A 23,485-nucleotide genomic window follows, 5' to 3' on the forward strand; every position below is an offset into this window, starting at 1 on the left:
CGAAAGCGCAGCGCCGATCCAGCCCTGCCGCCGCGTCTAGGTAGGGTTTCTTCGGCTCCTGGGAGAGGAGGAGAGCCTTGCCTTGCCTAGCCGAGACCGGGGCGGGCGGGCGGGCCCAGCCGCTTTGAACCGCCGCCCGCTCCCTCCCTCCCTCCCTCCACGCGCAGCGCCACTTTGCCCGCCCGCCCGCCGCCTTCTGCAGCCTCGCCCGGCTGGCGGGGTCTCTTTAAGCGGGGCGGGGGGGGGGCGGGCTCCGCCTGACAATGGGCCGGGGCAGCGGAGTTGGAGCAAGTTCCCGGCGTGGCGGCAGCAGCAGCAGCTTCGCCAGCAGGAGGACCGCGCCGAGCTGAGCTGCTCCACGGCGCCAGCAGCAGCACCACCAGCGGCGTCCCTCGCTCGCTCGGCGGGACTTGCCCGGCCATGGCGCGGAGTTAGCGTGCCCGGCTGCTGCTGGAGCCCCCTGCCGCTTCCGTCCGTCCCTCCCTCCCTCCGCCCGTAACCCGAGCGCCGCCTCCCCCGTCCCTCCCTCCCTCGCTCGCTCGCTGCCTGCCAGTGGCTGGGGGCAGGTCCCGGGAGCCGAACCCGCCCCCCTGCTGGGCGCCGCGCGAGCGAAGGAGCCGCTTTCTCCTACTGCTGGAGGCGTCCCCGGAGGAGCTGAGCCATGCGGCCGCGGCTCCCGCTTTGGCTCCCCAGCTTCCTGTGCTGCTTGCCGACCTTCGTGGCGCCCGCTGCAGGTAAGGGGCGCTCCCCCCCCACCTCCCCACCTTAGCCTTCCCGGCGGCGTCGGATCGTCCCCGATCCCCACGGAAGACGCAGCGGCGATTGAGCTTTTGCTCCCTTTCGAGAGAGAAGGAGAGAGACGGGGGGTGCCGGAGTTGCCCGGTGCGCCGGGGCAGAGCGAGCCCGGGATGGAAAGGATGTTTCGTCTTCTTGGACCTTTTTGCTCCACTGCGGGGCGAATAAGCCCCGAGGGGGGCGGGATTTGGGGGTAAGGGGGCTGCTGCAGGGACCGGGGATCTTGCAAATCGCCCAGGGGGGACCACCAGCGGAGTTGTCCCTTGCTTCTTGCAAAGGTTGGGTAGCGGGATGAAATCCTGGGTGTGGATGCTGGGGGGCGGGGAGGAGGAGAGATCTGCCCAGAGCTGCTGCTGGACTGACTCCCAGGCAAGGTGGAAAACCAAAGGCAGCTTTTTGCCTGGCTTCAGTGTCATGTCCTGAGGGGAGACTGGCTGGTTGGTTGACGTGGCTGCTGGTGGCCTGAGCTCTAGGGATGGAAAGGAGGAAGGGGAGAGGATGGCGCTTTCTCCTGTCTCCCTGTGGGCCCCCCTTTCCACCCTGGGAGCTGGTTCAAAGGGTTGGGGCAGGCCACAGTCCAGAGAACAGATTCACACTCTCTGTTTCTTACCACCTAGATTGTCCCACCCGTATTTCCCTGGGTGCCCATGGTCCACGCTGTTTCCGACTGCCACTTCCCAGCATGCGTGCATGTGCGACAGCCACACTTTTCTGCATTGGAAACATACACCGGGGTCCTGATCACAATTGCGTGGAGGTCCCAACATACAGCTGTCACGTCGCCCGGCCCCCCTCTCTCCCCCTTCTTCCGTGGCAGCCAGAAAGGAGTGTGTGGCTTGCCAGCGGAGTTCCAGTCAAACCCAGGGGCTCTTCTAGTTTGCGCTTCCCCATTGTGGGAACAGATGGGCGCAGGGGTGATAAAAGGAGCATGCACGGGGGATGCGGCTGGGCCGAGGCTAGCTTCAGAGGACTGGCTGTCAGCTGCGAGGTGACTGTCTGACCTTTCCAGTCCCCGACAATTGAAAGCTTCAGACCCCAGGCCTTGCATTCATCACACAGTTTGTCTTCGCCAGCTTAGGGCTTCTCTCTCTCCCCCCATCACTTTTTGACTGGAGACACAGCGGTGATTGTCTGGTCTGTGTCTTCTCGACTGGCTTCTCGCAAATGCTTTTAGCCGCCTTTTAGGAGGAGACAGGAATCTGCCCTTCTCCAACTTGCTCGAAATCTGTCCGCTAGAGGAGGCATCAAGACATGCTCGGGAAAGGGAGGAAGTCAAAGAAGGGAGAGCCTTGCCCCTGCAAGAGACGAAAGGATTGTTTTGATAATAGCTCCCAAATCTGAAACTGCAAAGCATGCAAATGTCTCCCTGAGGTTCAGAGAAACGGAGCGGCTGGCTTTGGATGGTTAAAACATTGGGGTTAGGAAGTAGGGTGTTTTGAATGGAGGGCTACAGTTGAAGCAAATAATCTGATGTTTAGGTTTTTGCAAGGGAGTTCAGTCGAATGTCTGAATTTCCAAAATATGGCCGTTGTTGTTCCACAAACTCAGGGATCTGGATTTTCATGTGGAAATGCTTCTGGGTTGAAATGACGGTGGTTGTGTTGAAAGGAAATAAAGGCAGGGAAAACTAGAATTTGAATGAGGTTTATTTTCATGTCATTTTTTTTTTTACTTTGTTACTTGAATGTTCCTGCCTGGGGGAAATCGAAAACGTGCAACAGCTGATGGAATAGACCTCTAGGGAAGGGAGAGAGTTTGCTTGAGTTGGAGGTGGTACATCTGAGGATGAGGCATTGAAACCATGGTATACCTGTACTCTTGGCTCTCCGTGGTTGTTGATCCCTGCCAGTGACTGCCCTGGCTAAGCAACTGTTTCGTATTCTCTGTACAGTGAGGGTCAAAGGAATGCTTTGAACTGAATAGAGCTGGTGTGGAAGAATAATGCAGCCGAAACGCTTGGTGGAGTCACATTTGCAATGTTTGGGGGGTGATGTGGGCGATTCGCATAGCGCGTCGCTTCCAGCTGAGAGCAGGCACTGGCCACGGAATCCAGAAGAATGTGCCGCTTATGAGCAGTGCGGTTGTTTGCTGCTCTTTGCCTCTTGCAAGGGGGCCAAACTGGAGCATGCACTGGTCTGTTCCCATTTGCATGCAAGAAATATGCTGAGTAGGCCCTGCAGTGACTATGTGTTGGGTTTTCCAGTGAACATCTGTTGAAAGACATTGGGTGATTCAGAGGCACGGTCTTAGGGGCCAGTTGTCTACATTAAAGAACCTGGCAAGGTGCAGAAAGTGCACAAGATGAGTTGTGGGCATCCTAATAGCTTGTTTCACTGGAATTTGCTGTTGATGGTTAAACTTTAAAATCAAGTGTAGATGCTATGGGTTGCTCTGCTGGGAAACCACACGCTTGGATTTAGTAGGAGAATTCTAATCTTAGACAGCCATAGAGTAGAAGTGCCTCTTATTACTGAAAGGCCATTTCACACTTTGTAGAGAGCAAAGTCTGGGTTTGCCACCAAAGGCCTATGGGCACATTAACTAATGAACATTAGATAATTCCCAGCGCTGATTTTTTAAAAAAACAAAAAGCTGCCTTGGGGAGGACAATATGCAGCAGAAAAGTAGTAGGGGAAAGGGTACTGACCCTGGTTTAGCTAAAACTCTTGGGGTGTTTTCGCACTGACCTTAATCAGCAGCGACGCCCCTCTTCACCGCGCAGGATCGGCGTGGATTTCGCACTAATTGCCGCAGAGCACCCGGAAGAGCCTGAAAGTCCCGCGGCTTTTGCGGCGCAAATGGAAACTGGTTTTTGGCGGTTTCCGTTTGCGCCGCAAAAGCCGCGGGACTTTCCGGCTCTTCCGGGTGCTCCGCAGCAATTAGTGCGAAATCCGCGCCGATCCTGCACGGTGAAGAGGGGTGTCGCTTCTGATTAAGGTCAGTGCAAAAACACCCTTAGAGATTTGAGAGTGGTGCCTGGTGGAGGGCAGTTGCGAGGAGTGGAGAGAGTTCCATAGGGTCATGATGCTATAGTGTCCACCTGCCAAAGCTTCCATTCTCTCCAGGAAGAACTGATTTCTGTAGACTGGAGAGCAGTAGAAGTTCTGGGAGAATCCCAGACTGTACCTGGAGGTTGGCAACAGGAAGAGGGATGGATGCTTAATCCCCTTTTTGAGCAAACAGTTTTGGAATCTTACAGGGGCAAGCCAAGTGTGTGAGAGGGAATGCAGTTAACCAGAGCAATTACACTCTTAACAGCCAGGAGATGCTACCAGTCATGGTTGCTAGCCAAATGTGATTTGTATGTTTGCAGATCCATGAAGGTCAGTGTGGAGTTCCATTCCTCCAGTATGGCATGAGACAGAGTTTAGATGTCAGCCTGGGTTCGAATGCCTGCTCAGCCATGAAGTGCTCTGCGTGATATGGGGCCAGTCACAGCTTCGCAACCTAACTTAACTCACAGGGTCTGTGACGTCTAAAAGCGAAAGAAGGGAAGCTGCTTATGCTGCTGCTGCTGAGAGAGCCAGCACGGTGTTTTGGCTAAGAGCAGCAGACTCTGATCTGGAGAACCAGGTTTGATGCCCCACTCCTCCTCCATATGCAGCCAGCTGGGTGACCTTGGGTCAGTCATGGCTCTCTCAGCCCCACCTACCTCACAAGGTGTCTGTTGTAGGGAGAGGAAAGGAAGGCAATTGCAAACTGCTCTGAGACTCCTTCAGGTAGTAAGGGGGGGGGGTATAAAACCAGGCTTTTTTTGTAGTAGTTCCGGCTGGCTTGGTGTCAGGGGTGTGGCCTAATATGCAAATGAGTTCATGAAGCACCACTGATGTCAGGGGTGCGGCCTAATATGCAAATGAATTCCTGATGGGCTTTTTCTACCAAAAAGCCGTGTATAAAACCAGTTCTTCTATATGGAGGCAGGGTGGGATTAAAAAGCCCCCCAAAAGTCTGCCGTGAAAATGTTGTGTAAGCAACATCACCCCAGAGTTGGAAGCGACTGGTGCTTGCACAGGGGACTACCTTTACCTTTTTTATATAATGATGGAACAGATGAAACTGCCTTATACCAAAACAGTCTGTTGGGCTGCCTTGCTCAGTAAAGTGTGTTCTAATGGGCAGTGACTCTCCAGAGTCTCGGTAATATAAAAGGTTTTTCCCTGGCGCCTGCTACCTGGGGTCCTTTTCAGAATTAAAGACACTAGGGAACAAGTCTGAAATCTTCCATGTGCAAAGCATTCACTTTACCCTTTGTGCAGCTGCCTATCCCCTCATGAACGTGTGTTTCATTCACACTTGAAATGTTAAGTAGATGGGTAGACATGTTAAATTCATTGTATCCCATGACTGAGCACTGGGATTTTTCAGGAAAAGGGTTTGGGAGCTGATTTTTTTGGTTTGAATTAAGTCCTGATGGCAGCCTCCCTTCCCCAGTTAATGAGACTGGGTCCTTTGAAAATAGCTAATCTTCTTTCCTTTTGTTGTACTTCAGCACAAATTTCTGAGGCTTTCTGTAATTCTAAAGGGAGAGGGGAAGAGACGGCAGCTCCAGCTATGCTTGTAGCGTGTTCATAATTGGCACGGACAAGGGCCCTGCAGAACTTGGCTGCATCCCTCGGCCTGGAAGCCTTGTTCTTCACCTGTGGCGTGCCTTGTTACAGTCAAGGAACCTCTGTAGCCATCGGCTAGAATGTCAAAAAAGATGCTTTTCCACTGTGATGTGAGAAAGAAGCTGCTGAAGGCAGGCAAAGGGGTTTGCTTCCATCAGAAGGCTGAGGAGGCGAAGAATTATGACTGAGCTTTCAGGAAAACTTTTTAAAGTACACATAGTTTTTAAACTATTTCCCCTCCATGCTGCGTGCTGCAATATCTAACTCCCAAGAGGAGTTTAAAAGATCAGGTTCAGTGTGGTTGGGTATGCCAATCTGATCAAATTTGGTGTACAACTTGTGGTGGGGAGCTGCAAGTTCTTAATATTTGACAAGAGTGTGGATTTTACCACCGTCTCCCCTTCAGATGAATTTTCCTTGTGGGGTTTAGACAGTATGCAGCCTCCACCATGGCTATGGATCCCCCCTCTGCATTGTTTCCAATACTTTTGCAGCCTTTTCTCTCTCCCCATCCTTCTGCAATTGGCTTTTGGTTGTAATGAAAAGCCTGAAGCTTAAATAATTTGAGGCAGAGTCAAAATCCAGGGCTATTTTTGTAGCAGGAACTTCCCGGAATGTAGCCAATCCTCCCAAGAGCTTACAGGCTCCTTATTACAGGTCGTATTGTAAAGCTCTTGGGGGATTGGCTACATCAGGGATGTGTGGCCTAATATGCAAAGGAGTTCCTGCTACAAAAAAAAAAAAGCCCTGTAAAATCTAAACCTCTGTTTGTGACTCTGTAGAAGATATCCCTCAATGTGGAGCCTGTTGTGATCTCCAGTCCTTCACCTGGCACCTGCCAAGCTTTTCAGAATATAGGCGTGGCCATTGTAAGGCAGAGCTGCCATCATTCAAACAAAAGAGTTTTCCATAGCTGCAGTAGCAGCCCCTGGAAGATCAGGACATATAAAAATCCTTCCTTCAGACTTCCTTTCCTTTTATTCCTCATCTTTCCCCCTTCCTCCCCATGGGCTTTCTGTGGCTTCTTTTTTTTTCTTCTTCGGTCTCTTTCTCCTTCCCTCCACTCAGGTTTTTCTTCTTTTCTTTTTATTCCCCTCCTAAGATTTCTTTAGAAAGCAAGGAGAGAGGTATAGTGTTTGGCTCTGTCTCTTGGGGTGCCATTTTGGGTTTCACTCTGACTTGAGTTGGGCTTTGTGGCAAACATTTTACAGTGGCACTTGCCACACACACACACACACACACATTCCTGAAGTGCCTGCAGGCTGAAAGGGACTGGGAACTCCTGCTCTCTTGCCTTTTCAGTCTGTGGGTGTTTGCAAGTTCAGAGCTATGAACACAGAGCAGTGATGGGACTTGGATCAAAAGGTGATGAAGGACGGGACAGTTCTCTGTCTTTTGGAGCTGAGTTATGGCAGGTGCTTCTCCACTGCTGTGTTTAGCTGTCCTGGTTCGAGTTCCACCTTTACCATGAATTCATTGCCTAACCTCGATAGCTGAAATGGAACCTCTGTTTACAGTGGCAGTAAACATCTGATGCTGAGAATGTATGGAGAGGGAAGTCTGCTTCCTTTGCGCTTGGTCAGTGGGCTTCTGGGAGAATCTGAGTGGCTGCCGTGCAAACCAAGACGGACTAGAGGGACAGTTGCTCTGACCCACTTCTTGTGTTCCTGTGTTGGCTGTGTCTCAACCATCATCCATATCATGAGAATCACTCCTTAGAATTCTTCTACAGATAGTTTCAATAAAGCTTACAAATCAGTTATAATTAGGAGTACGGTTGCTCTCCAAAAGGGTGAGTTCAGTCACAGGTCCTGCCTTAGACTACTTTACCTGTTGCATATTTCAGAGATGCTTTGTGTATGTGTGAAGCAGGTGATAAATGTAGACTCGGAAGGCTGTCCTGGGCACCTGGGGCTGGCAATCTTATTGACTCTGGAGTACATTTTTATTCTGCTGCTCTTCCAAAGAGCTGAGAGTGGCATATGTGGGTTTTCTTCTGCCTGTAATCCTCACAATGTCCCTGTGAGGTAGGTGAGAGTGACTGGGACAAAGTCACTCAATGGGCTTTGTGGCTGAATATGGATTTGAATGTAGATCTTCCACATCTGAGCCCGACACTGACTAGGGAGAGGCATAACTGGGGGGGAGGGCACTGTCCTAAAAGGGAGAAATGGCAGTGGTCTGGATTGTTGAGTGGGGAGAACCAGCTGGGGCTTGAAGGGCATTTGGTTTGAAATAGCAGGGATGAGGAATTTGGCCTGTGGTTCTTTGACTTGGCAGCCTCAGCTTTCCTGAGCAATAGATGATTTGAGGTGCCCTATAAAAAAATTACCATCCATTTTCCTGGACTCTGTTCTTACCTACCTTTTCCATGCCCCCTCCGCTGCTCTCAACTGATTCAACTTTTTTTTGCAACTCCCCCACTTGTATTCTCCAAATATTTGAGTTCTTCCTTCCTCCCTTCAAAAGCTTCCTCGTTAATTGAGGCCAGGCGTTGCTTGGCTGCGTCCCTCACTCCAAGCTGTAACATCGCTGGCTTGGCAGGCGTCTCAGGCTTTCCAATTTTCATACGGTGGCAGATGATGTTAGTGGGAGGTGAGGAGGAGGAAGGAAATGGCACCAGTGGATTCCTCAACAGTTGCTGGGCTGGCTGATGCTGTGGATTGCGTCATCTTGGGTAGTTGCCTTGATCCTTATAAGGCCTGTTGAGGCAGGAAGTAGGAATGGATGTTGTTTCTGAAAAGGGTAATTCTGGAGGGCCAACCATCATTGGTAATGTTCAGGTCTGCTGCATGCAGTTCAAGAAAGTGTTCACTTCAAGAAAGTGTTCTATTCAGCGATATCAAGGAAAGAAACTTAATGTGTGTCAATGCTCTGCTTTCCAGACAGGATGAGATCATCTGTGGGAACAGAAAGAGGCCGGACCAGTGTCAGGGTCAGTAGAACTGAGTAACTGGCAGAGCCCTATGGCTCTTCCTTGAGGCCAGCCCGTGATTATCTTATTTTTATTTATTTGATTTATATCCTGCCCTCCCCGCCGAGGCAGGCTCAGGGCGGCTCACAAATTTGAGGTCACACAGTTACATTGTGTGACCAAATAAAATAAAACAATAAAAACATAAAACATAAAAACGATTTCTAAAAACATCTACTTATACTGGTATCAGGGTTTCAGACAGCGATCTGAATGTTGGTTAGCCAGTCTAAGAGCTCCTAGGATCTCGATAACATAAAGAGGTAGACCATCGGTGATGTTTCTACGGGCCAGTCCCGCTGCTGCAGATGTTATCATTATAAAAATGCATGGCGGAAGAGTGCTATTTTGCAGGCCCTGTGGAACTGTGAAAGCTCTCGCAGGGCCCTGATCTCTTCCGGCAGCTCATTCCACCAGCTAGGGGCAGCAACGGAAAAGGCCCTGGCTCTTGTTGATTTGAGCCTCGCTTCTCTGATGTTGGGGACTGTCAACAGGTTTTGAGACTCGGACCGAAGTGCTCGCTGGGGCATATGCAGGGAAAGGCAGTCCCTAAGGTATGCAGGACCCTGGCCATATAGGGCTTTAAAGGTAATACCAGCACCTTGAAACGAATCTGGTACATTATTGGTAGCCAGTGCAGCGCTTTCAGCACAGGCTAAATGTGCTCCCATAGAGGAACTCCCATTAACAGCCTGGCTGCAGCATTCTGCACTAGCTGGAGTCGCCGGATTTGGGACAAGGGCAGCCCCATGTAGAGGGCATTACAGTAATCCAGTCTCGAGGTGATCATAGCATGGATCACTGTTGCCAAATCATTGCGTTTGAGAAAGGGGACCAACTGCCTTGCCATCCGCAGATAGTAAAAAGCTGATTTGGCAGTGGCAGCTACTTGGGCCTCTATTGTTAAAGAGGAATCCAAGAGCACCCCTAAGCTTTTAACCTTGGGCACCAGCGTGAGCTGTGCTCCATCAAAGGTCGGTAAGCGGACCTCTGGTCCCGAACCGCGACGGCTCAGGTACAGGACCTCCGTTTTAATTTCAGTCCACTCAGCCTGAGCCACCCCGCCACAGCTTGCAATGCTGCAGACAGAACTTCCAGGGTGGAGTCAGACTGGCCACCCATCAACAGATAGAGCTGGGTGTCATCAGCATACTGGTGACAACCCAGCCCGTACCTCTGGGCGAGGGGGCGCATGTAGATGTTGAATAACATTGGAGAAAGAACCGCTCCCTGAGGCACACCACAGATAAGTGCGTGTTGTTGGGACAGTTCATCTCCTAACGCCATCCTCTTTCCCTGACCCTGGAGAAAGGAGGAAACCCACTTCAAGGCCAACTCCTAGATCCCAGCATCGGTGAGGCAACAGGTCAGTAGCTGATGGTCGACCGTGTCGAATGCCACCGACAGGTCTAGCAACATCAGCACTGCTGAGCCACCTCTATCCAGGTGGCTCTGGAGGTCATCTGTGAGGGCAACCAGAACCGTCTCCATCCCATGACCCAGATGAAAAACCGGATTGATGTGGGTTGAGCACAGAAGCATCATCCAGAAAACTCTGAAGCTGCACTACCACAGCCCTTTCAATAAACTTGCCTAAAAATGTATGATTAGGGCATAAATAATCTTGGAGTCACATTCTTTGTCTTCCATGTGTGTCTGTCCACCTGAAAATTGGATGTTTCAGGGGACTTTGGGGCCTGTTTGCTGTTAGGAAGGGCACAGCTCCTTCAAGCCCTGAGATGTTGACACACCCTGAAGGAGTCATGCGTCACTCCCACCTGTATTTGTTCTGGTGGGTCACCATGTTGGTCTGAAGAATCAGAACAAAGTTTGAATCCACTGGCACCTTTAAGACCAACAGAGGGTATAAGCTTTTGTGTGCAAACATACTTCAGATACGTTGGAACAGAAGTCACCATACAGTACATATAGGTAGCCAGTGAGGCCAGATTTGTGTCCATGTTATATACACTGTATACGCCATTAAATGTCATCAATGCCTTCAGTTCTCTACATAAGACAGACAGGTCAAACACTGTGGCAAAGGATAAATGGACACAAATCTGACATCAAGAATCACAAAACTGAGAAACTTGTAGTATAACACTTCAGTCTCCCAGGACATTCAGTAGGGGTCCTCAAAGTAGCTGCCTTATTGGAAAATAAATAAAAGAACTTCAGAAACAGACTAGGATGGGACACTGCTGAGTTACAAGTTAACATTCAGGACAATGGAACCCCCCAGGACTTAATAGAGACATTGGTTTCTTATCTCAGTACAAATGCTGATATTCAATTCTTGCATCTGTTTGTAAACGCCTTTGTTGTGCTGTATGTTAATTTACTGCTATTCACAGGTCTTACCAATCATCTTCATCCAGTCTTAGCTATATTTCCTGTTCAGTTTCTTATGTATTTTGACTTTAATTGGCCCTTCCTGGCAACATCCCCTGCTACCTATATGTAACAGGTGGCAGCTTCTGTTTCAATGTATCTGAAGAAGTGTGCATGCACACAAAAAGTTATACCCAGAATAAAACTTAGTTGGTCTTAAAGGTGCCACTGAACTCAAACTTCGTTCTCCTGTATTTGTGTGTGTAACTGTGTGTAAGGTTACTGGAAATGGTTTGGTCCAGATCCTCTTAAAACTTGGACTCAGTCCATAGGGCTGGCAACTTTGGCGTGGGAAATTCCTGAAGATTTTGGGGCAGTCTGTGGAAGGCAGAGTTTAAGGAGGTCAAGGAGCTAGGGAGATCAGGTCACCTGCCTCCACTGCAGCCCAGTGCAGCAGCAGAAGAAATTGTTTGAGAGAGATGAAGTACTGTCATGTCAACGCTGGAATATTACTTTGCCTAACCAGAAGTGATGTCATGCGTTGCCACAATACTCTAGCAGTCCATCCAGATCTTTATGTCTGTATCATAGAGTTTAGCGGGATTGTTAGAGCACCACAAAAATGACATCACAGCTAGCCCTGCCCTGAAAAGATCCTGAGGTTCCCAAATTCCACCTGGAGGCTGGCACCCAAATCCTGAATGGAGGGTCCCCTCCTCTATAGATGTTCAGGTGAACTAAGAGTTCAGTGGTAGGGAATGTATTCTTTTTCTAAGAGGAGTCCATATTCAGCCCTTTTCTTAGTGTGAAGAAAACAGGCAGCCAGATACAGAGTGGTTGCTACTTAAATGTCCCACTGTACATGCTACTGGGTGTGCGTCATTTTAGTCAGGAGACGAAATTAGAGTGGGCCCAGTTTACTTAGTTGTTTTAAAAGGTGGGCTTAGCACAAGAGAAATGTTCAGAAAATTGCATTTCAGGTTTTTAAACATTTATTTTAATCAGCAGTTTTTACACACACCCAGTTAAATAAGCTCAGCACATATGTCTGGTTCCTGTTTTGTCCTGGGATTTGTACAAGTCTGGATTATGGCAGATGGATAATGGTGACTTCATGTTGTCTGTTTGGGGACTTACCTTCCTCTTCAGTTAGAATGCCACTCCTGGAGTCAGTTGTCTCTAGGCATTCTGGCCAGCACCTAGTATTGCCGGAGGGCAGCTGTGTGAAGAGTATCAGGATGGCAAACTGAGGCCTACGTTTCCTAAAATGGCTGGCTGCCAAGGCAACCATATACTATGCTGTTAAATTTTTGCTTGTTTGTTTTCTGGAATTGGCAGTCTGTGGCTGGAGTCTAGAAAGAACCAGTTCCCCTGTGTCTCTGTTTATTTCTTTATTTGCTTACTGTATTTACAGCCCAACCTTTTCACTGAGACTCAAAGATCAGAGGATATCAACAGTCAGATAGCATAAGACATCCCATAAACAATAAACTAGGAGTAGGATAACAAAACTAGACAAACAGCACAAAAGAGAAAGGTATCATACATAATATATTGGTGTGGCCAAACTGTGGCTTGGGAGCCACATGCAGCTCTTTCACACATATAGTGTGGTTCCCAGAGGTTGAAGAGGCACTTAATGCAGGCTTACTCTCAAGTAAACATGCATAGCAATGGGACCTCAGTCAGCCTCTGAGCGCTGATCCATAGGTAGGTGATATTTCCACTGTGTGTGAAGAGAGGAAGGAGGGGAAAATGAACCCCATCTCTTCCATCACAAAGGTCACCTGGAGACCTAGAGTGGAGAAAGAGAGTGCGAGAGCCGAAAGAGCCACTGGAAGGAGGGATGGAATTAAAGAGGATAGCACAGGGTCCCCCTTATTTTCATAGCTCTTGTTGGAGCTCTGTTTACTAACCTTGGTATCAAAGCAAAGAGAGATGCGTAATGATGCAAACAGTGGTAAGTGATTTATATTGTACATGTGTGTTTCCTTCTCCCACTGGTGCCAAAAATAACCCCCTCACCTTTCCCTATGCTGGTTTTATGAGGACTGTTATTCCCAGCTTTTGTTTTTTAAAAAAGTCTTCTTTTAGCATGGTTGTGTTGTAAAGTGCTTATGTATGTATTTTATCTTTCTGTGCAAAGAAAGTATTAATTGTTTTAATAAAGACATCTGTGTATTATTTGTTCATATTTTGCGGCTTTCAAACATCTGACATTTATTTTATGTGGCTCTTACATTAATCAAGTTTGGCCACCCCTGTAATATATGCTGAACTGTGCGGAAAATGTAGTCTTAAAAAGAATAGGGTGCGGTAAGAGTGACATAAAATATATCACAAACCAGAGGTCCTGAACCCTTTTGAGACTGTGAGCACCCTTGGAATTCTGTCATAGCATGGTGGGTGCTGCCACAAAATGGCTACAACAAAACAGCTCCTGGGCAGATGGAGCCAGCCACAAAATTGCTGCCACAGTGAAAATCTTTGTGCTGTGGTGGGAGTTGCAAAGCAACATTTAAAAAAAAAAATTAAATCTCCAGTGGCCAATCAGAGCCTTTACTGAACAAAAGCACCGCCTGACTCTACCCACTTTCTAAAAACAACCAGTGAGCACCAGGAAAGTCATTGTGAGTGCCATGGCAGGTACCCTGATGGGGACCCCTGTCATAAACATTGGAGTAATTGTGGTTGCAGCTGTCATGTGCAATATTTAAAAATGGTGACCAAGCATAGGGTTTCCAACTGGCCAGAGGAAAAAGAAAGAGTGTGTCTTTTAGTAGAGGTTTAAAGGATACATGCCAGCTCCTGTTATTTATTTCCATGAAATAAAAAGCTTCAGCTGCCATTTTTCACACACAAAGCCTCTAATTGAACGGACAGGACATTTTCCTCCAGGCCTGTTGGCAACCCCTAACCACACAGTAAGCATTTGCTTTTCACCTGCAGTGGGAACATGTCATGGGTTAAAGAATGTTAAGCGTTCACTGAAGCAATTGTTCCCAGGCAGGTGGCCAAAGTTTCAAATCCTGCTCAACCAAGCGAGGGAAGGTAGCCTTAAGATGGTTCATAACAAAAGCTTACTTCAGCATTGTTGTCAAGATCAGCAAGATAAGGATTGAAAAATACTTCATGCTCTGAGAAGGGTTATAAAAATAGTAATTTTGGAGAGTGTATTTAGTCAATAAAGCTTCTAAGGGATTATGATTTATATTCTTTGAAATGAATTCCCATTGCCTCCTCCAGGACAAAAGATCTATAGTGTTTTCGAGTTCTGCCCCTCTCTTTTGTTCAGAACAATGTGTCCCTAATTCCACAAATTTTGGAGACCCGTCATTCTGTCATCCCTCCCTGTTCTCCCTTGAAAGAGAGACTCCTGTCTTGTGTGCACGCTATAAGCCCCATTGCTTCAGGGTATAATACACAGGAAATCATGTTGTGGTGTTACAGAAGGATCACGTGGATCGCGATTTGCAAGTTGCTCCAGAAAGTCTGAAGATGAGCTTAATAAGGAAAGCATCTATTGAAAGATGTCTCCCCCACCCCACCCTGCAGGGCTTGGAGAAGTCTGAGCAAAACAGAACACTGGGCTTTTTCTCTCCTCGAGAATGCTGTTGTAGGCTTTCATGAGTAGGGTGGATTCAGCTGTCAGACTAGCACTGGGTTCAAATCCCTACTCTGCAATGAAGCTTTCTGGATGCCCTTGGGCAGTCACTTGCTCTGTGTCTCACCACAGTCTGTCTCACAGTGTTGTCATGGGGAGGACAACGTATGTCACCCTACGTTTCTAGGAGAAAGAGTAGGATAACGGATGGATGTTAGGGCGGTAAAGGGCTAGGCTGTGTCAAATCTGACCATTGTAGCAGCAGTTCCCTGACATGTCCCCCCCCCCCAGTGTTTCTCAGTCAAAAACCATATGTTTTGGGAGCTGGAACGTAACCTAACACACTTTCTGAGACTGTGTATGTGTAGAGCTGCCAACTCTGGCATGATAAATTAGTTGAGATTTGGGGTGTGGTGTCTGGGAAGCAGGGCCATCATGCCTGCTAGGCAACCTTAGGCCATCACCTAGGGCAGTGAATTCCCCCCTCCCCCTGTGACTCAGGTTGGCAGGGGAATGGGCAGGGGGTGACGGCAGCAGGGGGCAGGTACCTGGCATGGGGAAAGACCGACTGCCACTCACTTCACCGAGAACAGCACCACCCACCCAGCCCTGCTGGAGTGTGCTGAGTGCATGGCCAGCCACTCCACACACCCAGCCCCATTTGGCTTCCTGGCTAGTGCGGTGGTGGCAGCAGCAGCTGTGGGAGGAGGCATGCTGGAGGACACCCGCCTGCCTGCCTCATGGGCAGTAGCTGGGGGATGAGCTGCACAGGGCCAGGGGCCACCATGTGGGAGGGGAGGCCCTGGCTTGGCTTTGGGGGGCAAGGAAGGACATGGGGGGCAAGGAAGGGGGGCAAGGAAGGACATGGGTAGGGGGGAGGAAATTGGGGGGGCCAGTTGGGGGGCTGTCAGTGGAGTGGGAGGCTGGTGGGGTAAGGGGGCAGGGCCTGCCGCTCACTCTGCCGGGAAGTTTCCTGACCTAAACGGCCTAAGCTAGCCTTATCTTGCCAGATCTTGGAAGCTAGGGGTCAGCTCTGTGTAGAACTTGGGTGGGAGACCACCAAGGAAGCACAGGGTTGCTACACAGAAGCAGGAAACGACAAGCCACCTTTGTTCCTCTCTTGCCATGAAAACACTATGGGGTCACCATAAGTAGGCTGCGACTTGACAGCATTTTCCACTGCCACCTGGGGAGGGTGAAAGTTGTGGAGGGAAGGAACTTCAGTGGAGATGTCATGCCATAGAATCGGTTCTCCAAAGCTTCCAGTTCCTGCAGGAGACCTGATCTCTGTAGTCTGTAATCAGGTGAAATTTTGGGAGAACTCCAGACCCTACCAGGAGTTTGGCAACTGTCAGTCTCCTAGAGCTTCATGGGGGGTACAGAAAAGAGTAAAGATATATTGAAAAGGTCCTCAACTTGGTTGAGCCTATTTGGAATTTTGGGAACAGGTAGTGGGCACCATCTCCGCAAAAGGGTTACCATTAAGTGGGGCCAATCACAGAGCTCTGGAAAGTTCTACAGAATGTTGGGAGGTTTCAAACCAAGTGTCTTCCTACAGTGGAGGCTAGCCACTCATTCTGACTGGCCACTCTGTAAACCCAAAGGTGATGTCTCCTTGGCTTTTCTGACCCACCTCCGGCACCAAAGAGGTGTAGAAAAGCTAGGATTTACTCTGGGAAAGAGATACTCTTTGGTTTCCTGTTCCAAAGAAAGGGGAAGGCTTGCTTCCTGTACAGCAGCAGGGAGAGGTTTCTGAACCTGCAAACATAAGAAAGTCTTGTCTGTTGCTGAGCTGAGGTTGTGTTGTTGTGGTGTCCCAGTCCAGGACTGTCTCAGTAGTTTGCTAGTTAATCAGCTGGTACACAGGGACCCAGAGGCCCCCCAGATCTGTTCAAGACCCTTCAGATCAATCAGCTGCCAACAAAGACACTAGCAAGCAGTATGATGCTTTCAGGTGTTGAACTGGGAATCACTCGTGTAAAATGATCGTGTAAATGATTCGTGTGAAATGATCTTGACAGACAGTATGAGGCTTCTGGATTGGTTAGTCCCGGAATAAATGTTAGAAGCTTTGCCTTCTGATTCTGTCTAGTCACTGTTCCTTCTGCCTGCTAAGGATTTGTTTCAAGGCTTTGCAGACAGTGACTTTTGGGATCCTTGCTTGGAGAACAACACTGACTCTGGATTTGGGTATGGCTTTGACCTTTTAGTCCAAATGTAGAATCTCCTCACCAGATCTGAGCTAAACTTTTAACAGGGGAGTGGAGAGCTGTCACCGTGAACAAGCTTCAGTGTGACGCCTGCCCTGACTATAGTGTCCTTGTAATTATGGGTGGGAACAGGACTGGCCCCACAACTAGGCAAACTAGGCAGTTGCCTAGGGCACTGGCCTTCTGGGAGCACTGAATTGGGTGCCCCCCAAGTGACTCAGTGACCTGGGCTATCCAGGTCAGGGAGCAAGTTTTAAGTTTTGTGCTTTTCATTTTCCCCACAATTCATCTGTTTTTGAAAATTGGTTATCATTTTGTGTGTGTGTGGGAGTGCCAGAAGTTAGCCTTGCCTAGGGTGCCAGATAGTCTAGGGCCAGCCTCAGGTGGGGAGCATCTTCTCAATTTTAGAAATGGTGATGGTCAATAATTGATTTCCTCCCGTCATCTTTTGGGTGGCCTGTGATTACTGTAAACTCACAAATGTTGTAGACGGGTGTATGTGTTAAGTGCAGTAAGGTCACTTCTGACTTTCAATTACTGTCCTCTGAAATGTCCTGTCATCTTGTCATTAACAGCCTTGCTCAGGTCCTACAAACTGGGAGCCACGACTTCCTGAGTAAATCCTCCTCGTGTTGGATCTTCCTCTTTCCCTGCTGCCTTCAACTCTTCTTAACATTATTCTCTTTTCCAGTGACTCTTCTTGTAATGTGACTAAAGTACGTTAGCTTCGGTTTAGTCTTTTAGTTTAGAACTGCACTGTAAATGTCTTTGGAAGTCTGGACAAGAATTTAAATTAGTGGTTATGGAGCACACACACCTCTCTGTGATTAGATCATTTTTGTAATGCTTAACAAACAGTAAATATCTCAGTATGGCATTGTTAGAACATTTTTCCATACCTGATGGATTGATTTTAATGGATTTACTTCCTTGCCTTTGCAAGTAAATTGCCCCAATGCGCCTCGGAATAAGACAGTTCATCGCAATAACAATTTAATGCAAGACAAAGAACCGACAGAGAAATCAGTAAAACAATTTAACAACCACCAGTAAGGCAGCTGTGCTAATGAGTAAACTGTAATGCGGTAGCAAGAGAAGAAAGAAAAAATTGAGAAAGATCCAGGAGAATATATATATATAAATCTGGCAATTAGAGGAGTACATTGTGAGCAATTGGGATATTTCTTTATGGAAAATGTTTCAAAGAGGGAGATTGGGTTGCTAACAGATCTATAGCATCCTGTCCGTTTATTAGAGACTTGTGTGTGTGTGTAAAGTGTTGTCAAGTTGCAACCAACGTGTGGGGACTCTGGCAAGGGTCTTTCAAGGCAAATGAGAAGCAGAGGTGGTTGGCCGTGGCCTTCCTCTGCAGAGTCTTCCTTAGAGGTCTCCCTTCCAAGTACTGACCCTGCTTAGCTTCTGAGATCAGATTGGGCTACACCATGCTGCCTTTTTCTCCCATTAGAGACTTAATGGGATGTTATTTATCTCCATGAAAAGCTTCACATACTGATTTCTACACATTAAGCCTTTGTTAGAAGGACAGGATATTTTTCTCCAGGCCCTGTGGCAACCTTAGCTGGAGTGCCAAGAGAAGACCTTTCTTATCACTCTCCATCTATTTAATCTCTGAAGCAAAGCCCTCCAGAGCAGATTTTCCCAAGGTTATCTCAATGGACAGGCTTGTTCAGAAAGAGGAAGCTTTTCAGGTATTCTCCCAAGTCATTTGTTATTTTGGAGGTAATCACTTTGAATTTAACTTGAAAACGTGTTGGAAGCCAATAAGCTCTTTCAATAGTGTTGACATGGGTTAAATACAGGCAGTCTTGGGTCATCCAGAGATGACATGGTTGCTGCGGGTAGTTAATAAGGCTGGAAGAGGAATAGGAATATAGCCAGTTTTGGATGGGATTCCACCTCCCCTGAAGGAAGAGGTTCCTTGAGTGGAGGGTTCTCTTAGATGCTTCATTGGCCTGTGGGGGAGGGGAGAGAGAGAGATGGCTGAAGTTGGTTTGGGGATGTTCTTATAGCTGTGGCTGGCTTGCCAGCTGCAGAAAAGCTAACCAGGTCACTGCTGCATGTGGATCGGTAATGTCAAGACTTGGGAAGCCCAAATTCCTGCGTGTTTGGCTCATGTCATCATCACCAGACATGAATATCCCTCAGACTGATTAATCGAATGAGTGGTTATTGAGGTATTTGTTCGAGTTTGTGCATCTAGCATAACACTACACATGTATGTACAATTGACTTTGGCACATGGCATGACCACGCAAAGGAGCATGAGAGTTGTAATGCTGCCTTTAACACCAAGGATTTTCTTCTTGTGTTGAGGTTCCGTTTCTGTGGTGGAAAGCCAAGTGAATTTCTTCCCTCATGGGCACTCTTTCTGCAGTGGAAAGATTCCCCCTCAAAAGCCTTGTTTATTAATTTCTTCCAACTTTTGGACTACAATCTAGCATTGGAGAACTCCCCTATTGCTATGCATTGTTCTGTAGTATGGATTTATCCCTTTTGGGGGGGTATGTTTTAGTAGTGGAAGGATTTCTGCTTGCACTTACTAATTACTGGACTACTTTCTTTTTGAGCTCAATTTCTGCACTGGAAACCTACCCCCACAATGGCATTCTTCTATTTTTGGTTCCATTTCAGTGTTGGAAATCCCCACCCCTCTGCAACTGTCTTCTCCTTCAGGTCTGTTCCTGCTCAGGGTAATCCCCCCCCCCACACACACACGTCCTTGTTAATGACATTTTAAGTGTGGGCAATTCTGTTTGTTTACTATTGATTGGAAACATTTTCAACACCTGTCAAAGACATTGTTCTCCCCCCCCCCCCCCAGTGTCTCCCTTACCCACTAAAACAAGCAATGGCTCCACCTCCCCCTGCACTATGCAAATATGTGAAGGGTTTCTAAAAAGGTTGTGGTATTGTGTTAGGAAGCAAACAATACAGATCCTTCAACAACATGCCCTCCTCTAGGTTTCCACTGTCTGTCTGTCTGTCTCTCTGTGTGTCTCTCTCTCTCCCCCTCAGTCTCTCTTGCTGTCTCTGTCTGTCTCGCTGTCTCTGTATGTCTCTCTGATCCTGAGCATTGTGGTTCACCAGGTTACCAGGTCCTTCTTGGCCCACTGACGGGAGTGGGGCAGGGTTGCCACATCCAGGTTGGGAAGCTTCTGGAGGTTTGGAGATGGAGCCTGGGGGTGGGGACAGGGACTTCAGAGGAGTGGGATGCAATTGAGTCCACCTTCCAAAGCATCCATTTTCTCCAGGGGAACTGAACCCTATAGTCTGGAGATGAGCTGTAATTCCTAGGGATCCCCAGGTCCCACCTGGCATCCCTAGCTCCAGGTCCATTTCTTAATTATGCACAGAGATCAACAAAACAGTATGGCTAGTTGCAAAAAAAGAAAGGGCATTTTCACACAGGGCTTACCCTGGAGCGACGTCCCTCTTCACCGCGCAGCGTCTGCACGGATTTTGCACCAACTGCTCCGCAGAGCCGCGAAGAGCCGCGGCTTTTGCATCGCAAATGTAAACTGGTTTTTGGCGGTTTACATTTGCGACGCAAAAGCCACGGCACTTCGCGGCTCTTCCGGGTTCTGCGGAGCAGTTGGTGCGAAATCCGCGCAGACGCTGCGCGGTGAAGAGGGACGTCACTCCGGGGTAAGCCCTGTGCGAAAACGCCCTTACTGTGCAGCTGACGATCCTGAGGATCCACCTCCTCACCTTAGCATATGGTAAATTTGACTGGCAAGCTCATTCATGGCCAAGTTCATGGCATCATGATGAGTGGGCGTCAATGTGGCAGATGAGGTTCAGTGTGGCCAAGAGCAAAGTAATGCACATTGGGGCCAAGAATCCCAGCTGCAAATACAAGTTGATGGGGTGTGAATTGGCAGAGACTGACCAAGAGAGAGATCTTGGCGTCATGGTAGATAACTCACTGAAAATGTCAAGACAGTGTGCGATTGCAATAAAAAAGGCCAATGCCATGCTGGGAATTATTAGGAAGGGAATTGAAAACAAATCAGCCAGTATCATAATGCCCCTGTATAAATCGATGGTGCGGTCTCATTTGGAATACTGTGTGCAATTCTGGTCACCGCACCTCAAAAAGGATATTATAGCACTGGAAAAAGTGCAGAAAAGGGCAACTAGAATGATTACAGGTTTGGAACACTTTCCCAATGAAGAAAGGTTAAAACGCTTGGGGCTCTTTAGCTTGGAGAAACGTTGACCGTGGGGTGACATGATAGAGGTTTACAAGATTATGCATGGGATGGAGAAGGTAGAGAAAGAAGTACTTTTCTCCCTTTCTCACAATACAAGAACTCGTGGGCATTCAATGAAATTGCTGAGCGGTCGGGTTAGAACGGATAAAAGAAGGTACTTCTTCACCCAAAGGGTGATTAACATGTGGAATTCACTGCCACAGGAGGTGGTGGCGGCTACAAGCATAGCCAGCTTCAAGAGGGGGTTAGATAAAAATATGGGATGCAGAGTGTTGCAGAGTGTTGGATTGGTTGGGCCATTGGCCTGATCCAACATGGCTTCTCTTATGTTCTTATCCTTGCTCCAGTGTGGATTGTTGTAATGTACTTTATATGAGGTGGCTCTTGAAAACCAGCTCTTTCCCACCAGCACTGGCTCATAGCTTGCCTCTGAGCCCAATTCTAGATGCTGATTTTGCTCCAGAAAGCCAAAGTTGATAAGGATTGCCTTATCAATCTGCCTGAGATTTTAAGATCTGTGAACAAGGCATTTGCTACTTGAGATTAGATTGGCTGGGAATTGTGGCAGGTGTTATTTACTGGGTGTCCCTAGACTGCGGAACGCCCTCCCCCATGATGTGAAGCTAGCATTATATTTTCAGGCCTTCTGGGAAAAGATGTAGACATTTTTTGACCTGAAAGGCCTTCCAATGATTGATCGAAATTGACAGTGGTGGATGTTTCCTAGGATGTCTCGAGATGGATTTGTGAGATGTACTCATTTTGTAATGTTTTTACGATGGATATTTTATAGCTTCGTGGATTGTCGGCTGCCATGGGTACCTTGATTTAAGAGTCAAGGGGTGGCATATCAATTGACTAAATACTGATAATAGCCTCACTGCGGTACTTTGAACCAGTGGATGTTTCTGAGTGCTATTAAAGGCAGTGCCACATAAGAGGCTTGATAGTAGTCTAAACTAGTCCAAAACATGAATAACTGCAGTTAGGTGATATCTTTCCACTTAGGGGCATGGTGACAAACCAACTGAAAGAAATGCACTTTGCGCTACAGATGCTATTTTTAAGTTTTGCCAAAAAGGCAACTGGATCTGAGAGCATCCCCCAAGCTGGAAGGGGGGCTTTTGTGAGAAGAGTATCCCCTTGTGTAGGAGGGCCTTGTTCTTGAGGATATCTTCTATCTCAGGGGGTGGGAGTTTTGCTAGCTAAGAAGCAGAGTCATCTATAAGTAATTCCTTCCTTGGGGTATATTTCTGTATCTGAATAAGCCCACAGTGCATATATATAGATTCTCTACATAATTTTTGATTTTTTTAATGGAAATGTCTATGAATGGGGAATTTGTCATATCCATCGCTAGGATGTTTCTCTTAATGTTTGACCTAAATCTGCCTCCTTGTGTTTGGCAACCACTGATTCTTGTCTTTGCTGATACAGTCCTTTTTCTTTTGAGATATTTTGAAAACAGCCTCCTTTTCTCCCTCTTGCCCCACTTTCTTTCCTTTAGTGTTTTTATGTGAGTTTGGGGATAGCTTACTTTTTAAACCTGGGGGCTAGAGTGTGTTTTAGCGCCCCGCAATGTGCAAGAGGGGAGTTTTAGAGATGATGGGTTATTGAAAAGTATTAAAACAGGTTTTATATCCATATGTAAGATCTTTGGTTAACCCATGGCAATTTGAGAACAAATCCAATGTAACGTGCAGAGTGCTGAACAGAGGAGATCTGGTCAAACCCCATGGGGATTATGAGAAGAACTTGGGCCAGTTGCTCTCCTTCTGTCTGACCATGTATTGACCAGGGCAAATGGCAGCCACAGGGAAGAAGTTGAAGCAAGGAAAACGGTATGGTGTGGATGGGATGTGCAGAAATATGCACACCTTCCCGTCCACAGGGCAGGCAAAGGAGCTTTGACTGTGATCCTTCTGAAACAATTTTATCAAACCAGATTAGGAAGGATTGCATTAAAGTAGGGGAAAACATAGCAAGTGGGCACTTCGGGGACAATATTGTGTGGATGCTCAACTAAAAGTACCCACAGCTGCTCTGGCTTGGATGCCTGTGTCTGTGTGTTTTAATTGCTGTCAAATTGCAACTGATTTATGGCAATCCTGGAGGATTTTCAAGATAAGACACTAACAGGTGGTTTGCTGTTGCCTTCCTCTGCAAAGCAACCCTGGAATTGTTGGTGGATCTCCAACTGCTAACCAGGGCTGACCCTACTTAGCTTCTGAGACTAGATGTACTTTGCCTAGCTTGGGCCAGCTGGGTAAGGGCCAGCTTGGATACCAAGGCAAAATATACCGGTTAGTACATATGCTAAGTTATAAACAATGCTTCTTATGTTACAGCAGCAAAATGAGTTTAGGTTGGGTAGAAAAGTGAGTATTGCATATATTTTAAATTTTTTCCAAACTTCAGTTCTTTTCGCCAACCCCGCTTCCAACCTTGGATTTCTTTCTTCACCATAGTTTAAGAATTTCCGGAAATTTTACATCTCTGCTTAGCATCCATTTGTTATACTCCCAATCCTTAAGTTTTTTTGGAGGCCTGATGATTTGTCATATTTCCCCCTCCCTTCCTGCAAGAATCTCAAGACAACCTACAAGATGTGGGCTGCTCCATTGTATCCTCATAATAACCCAGTAAAATTCCTGCCTCAGTTGCATTTGGTGGAATATAGATAGAAGTGGCTCTATAATGCCATCCTTTTAGACATTGCCACCTGT

General features: G+C 47.6%; 1 protein-coding gene across 6 annotated transcripts in view; it reads left to right on the forward strand.

Moving 5' to 3' along the window:
• The first annotated feature begins 570 nt into the window (after nt 1–570).
• The window catches only part of ROBO3 (roundabout guidance receptor 3), a 266,531-nt gene continuing 243,616 nt past the window's right edge, over nt 571–23,485 (forward strand). For 2 of the 6 annotated variants that reach the window (XM_060251796.1, XM_060251801.1), the window contains exon 1: nt 575–734. In XM_060251796.1, coding sequence (XP_060107779.1) covers nt 662–734 — 73 coding nt within the window. In that variant the 5' untranslated portion in view covers nt 575–661. Of the gene's footprint in view, nt 735–23,485 lie in introns of all 6 variants that reach the window. The other 4 variants (XM_060251797.1, XM_060251799.1, XM_060251800.1 and 1 more) reach the window with 3 other exon arrangements.

Source organism: Heteronotia binoei, chromosome 12 (assembly GCF_032191835.1).
Source record: "Heteronotia binoei isolate CCM8104 ecotype False Entrance Well chromosome 12, APGP_CSIRO_Hbin_v1, whole genome shotgun sequence".
Classification (NCBI taxonomy): Eukaryota; Metazoa; Chordata; class Lepidosauria; order Squamata; family Gekkonidae; genus Heteronotia; species Heteronotia binoei.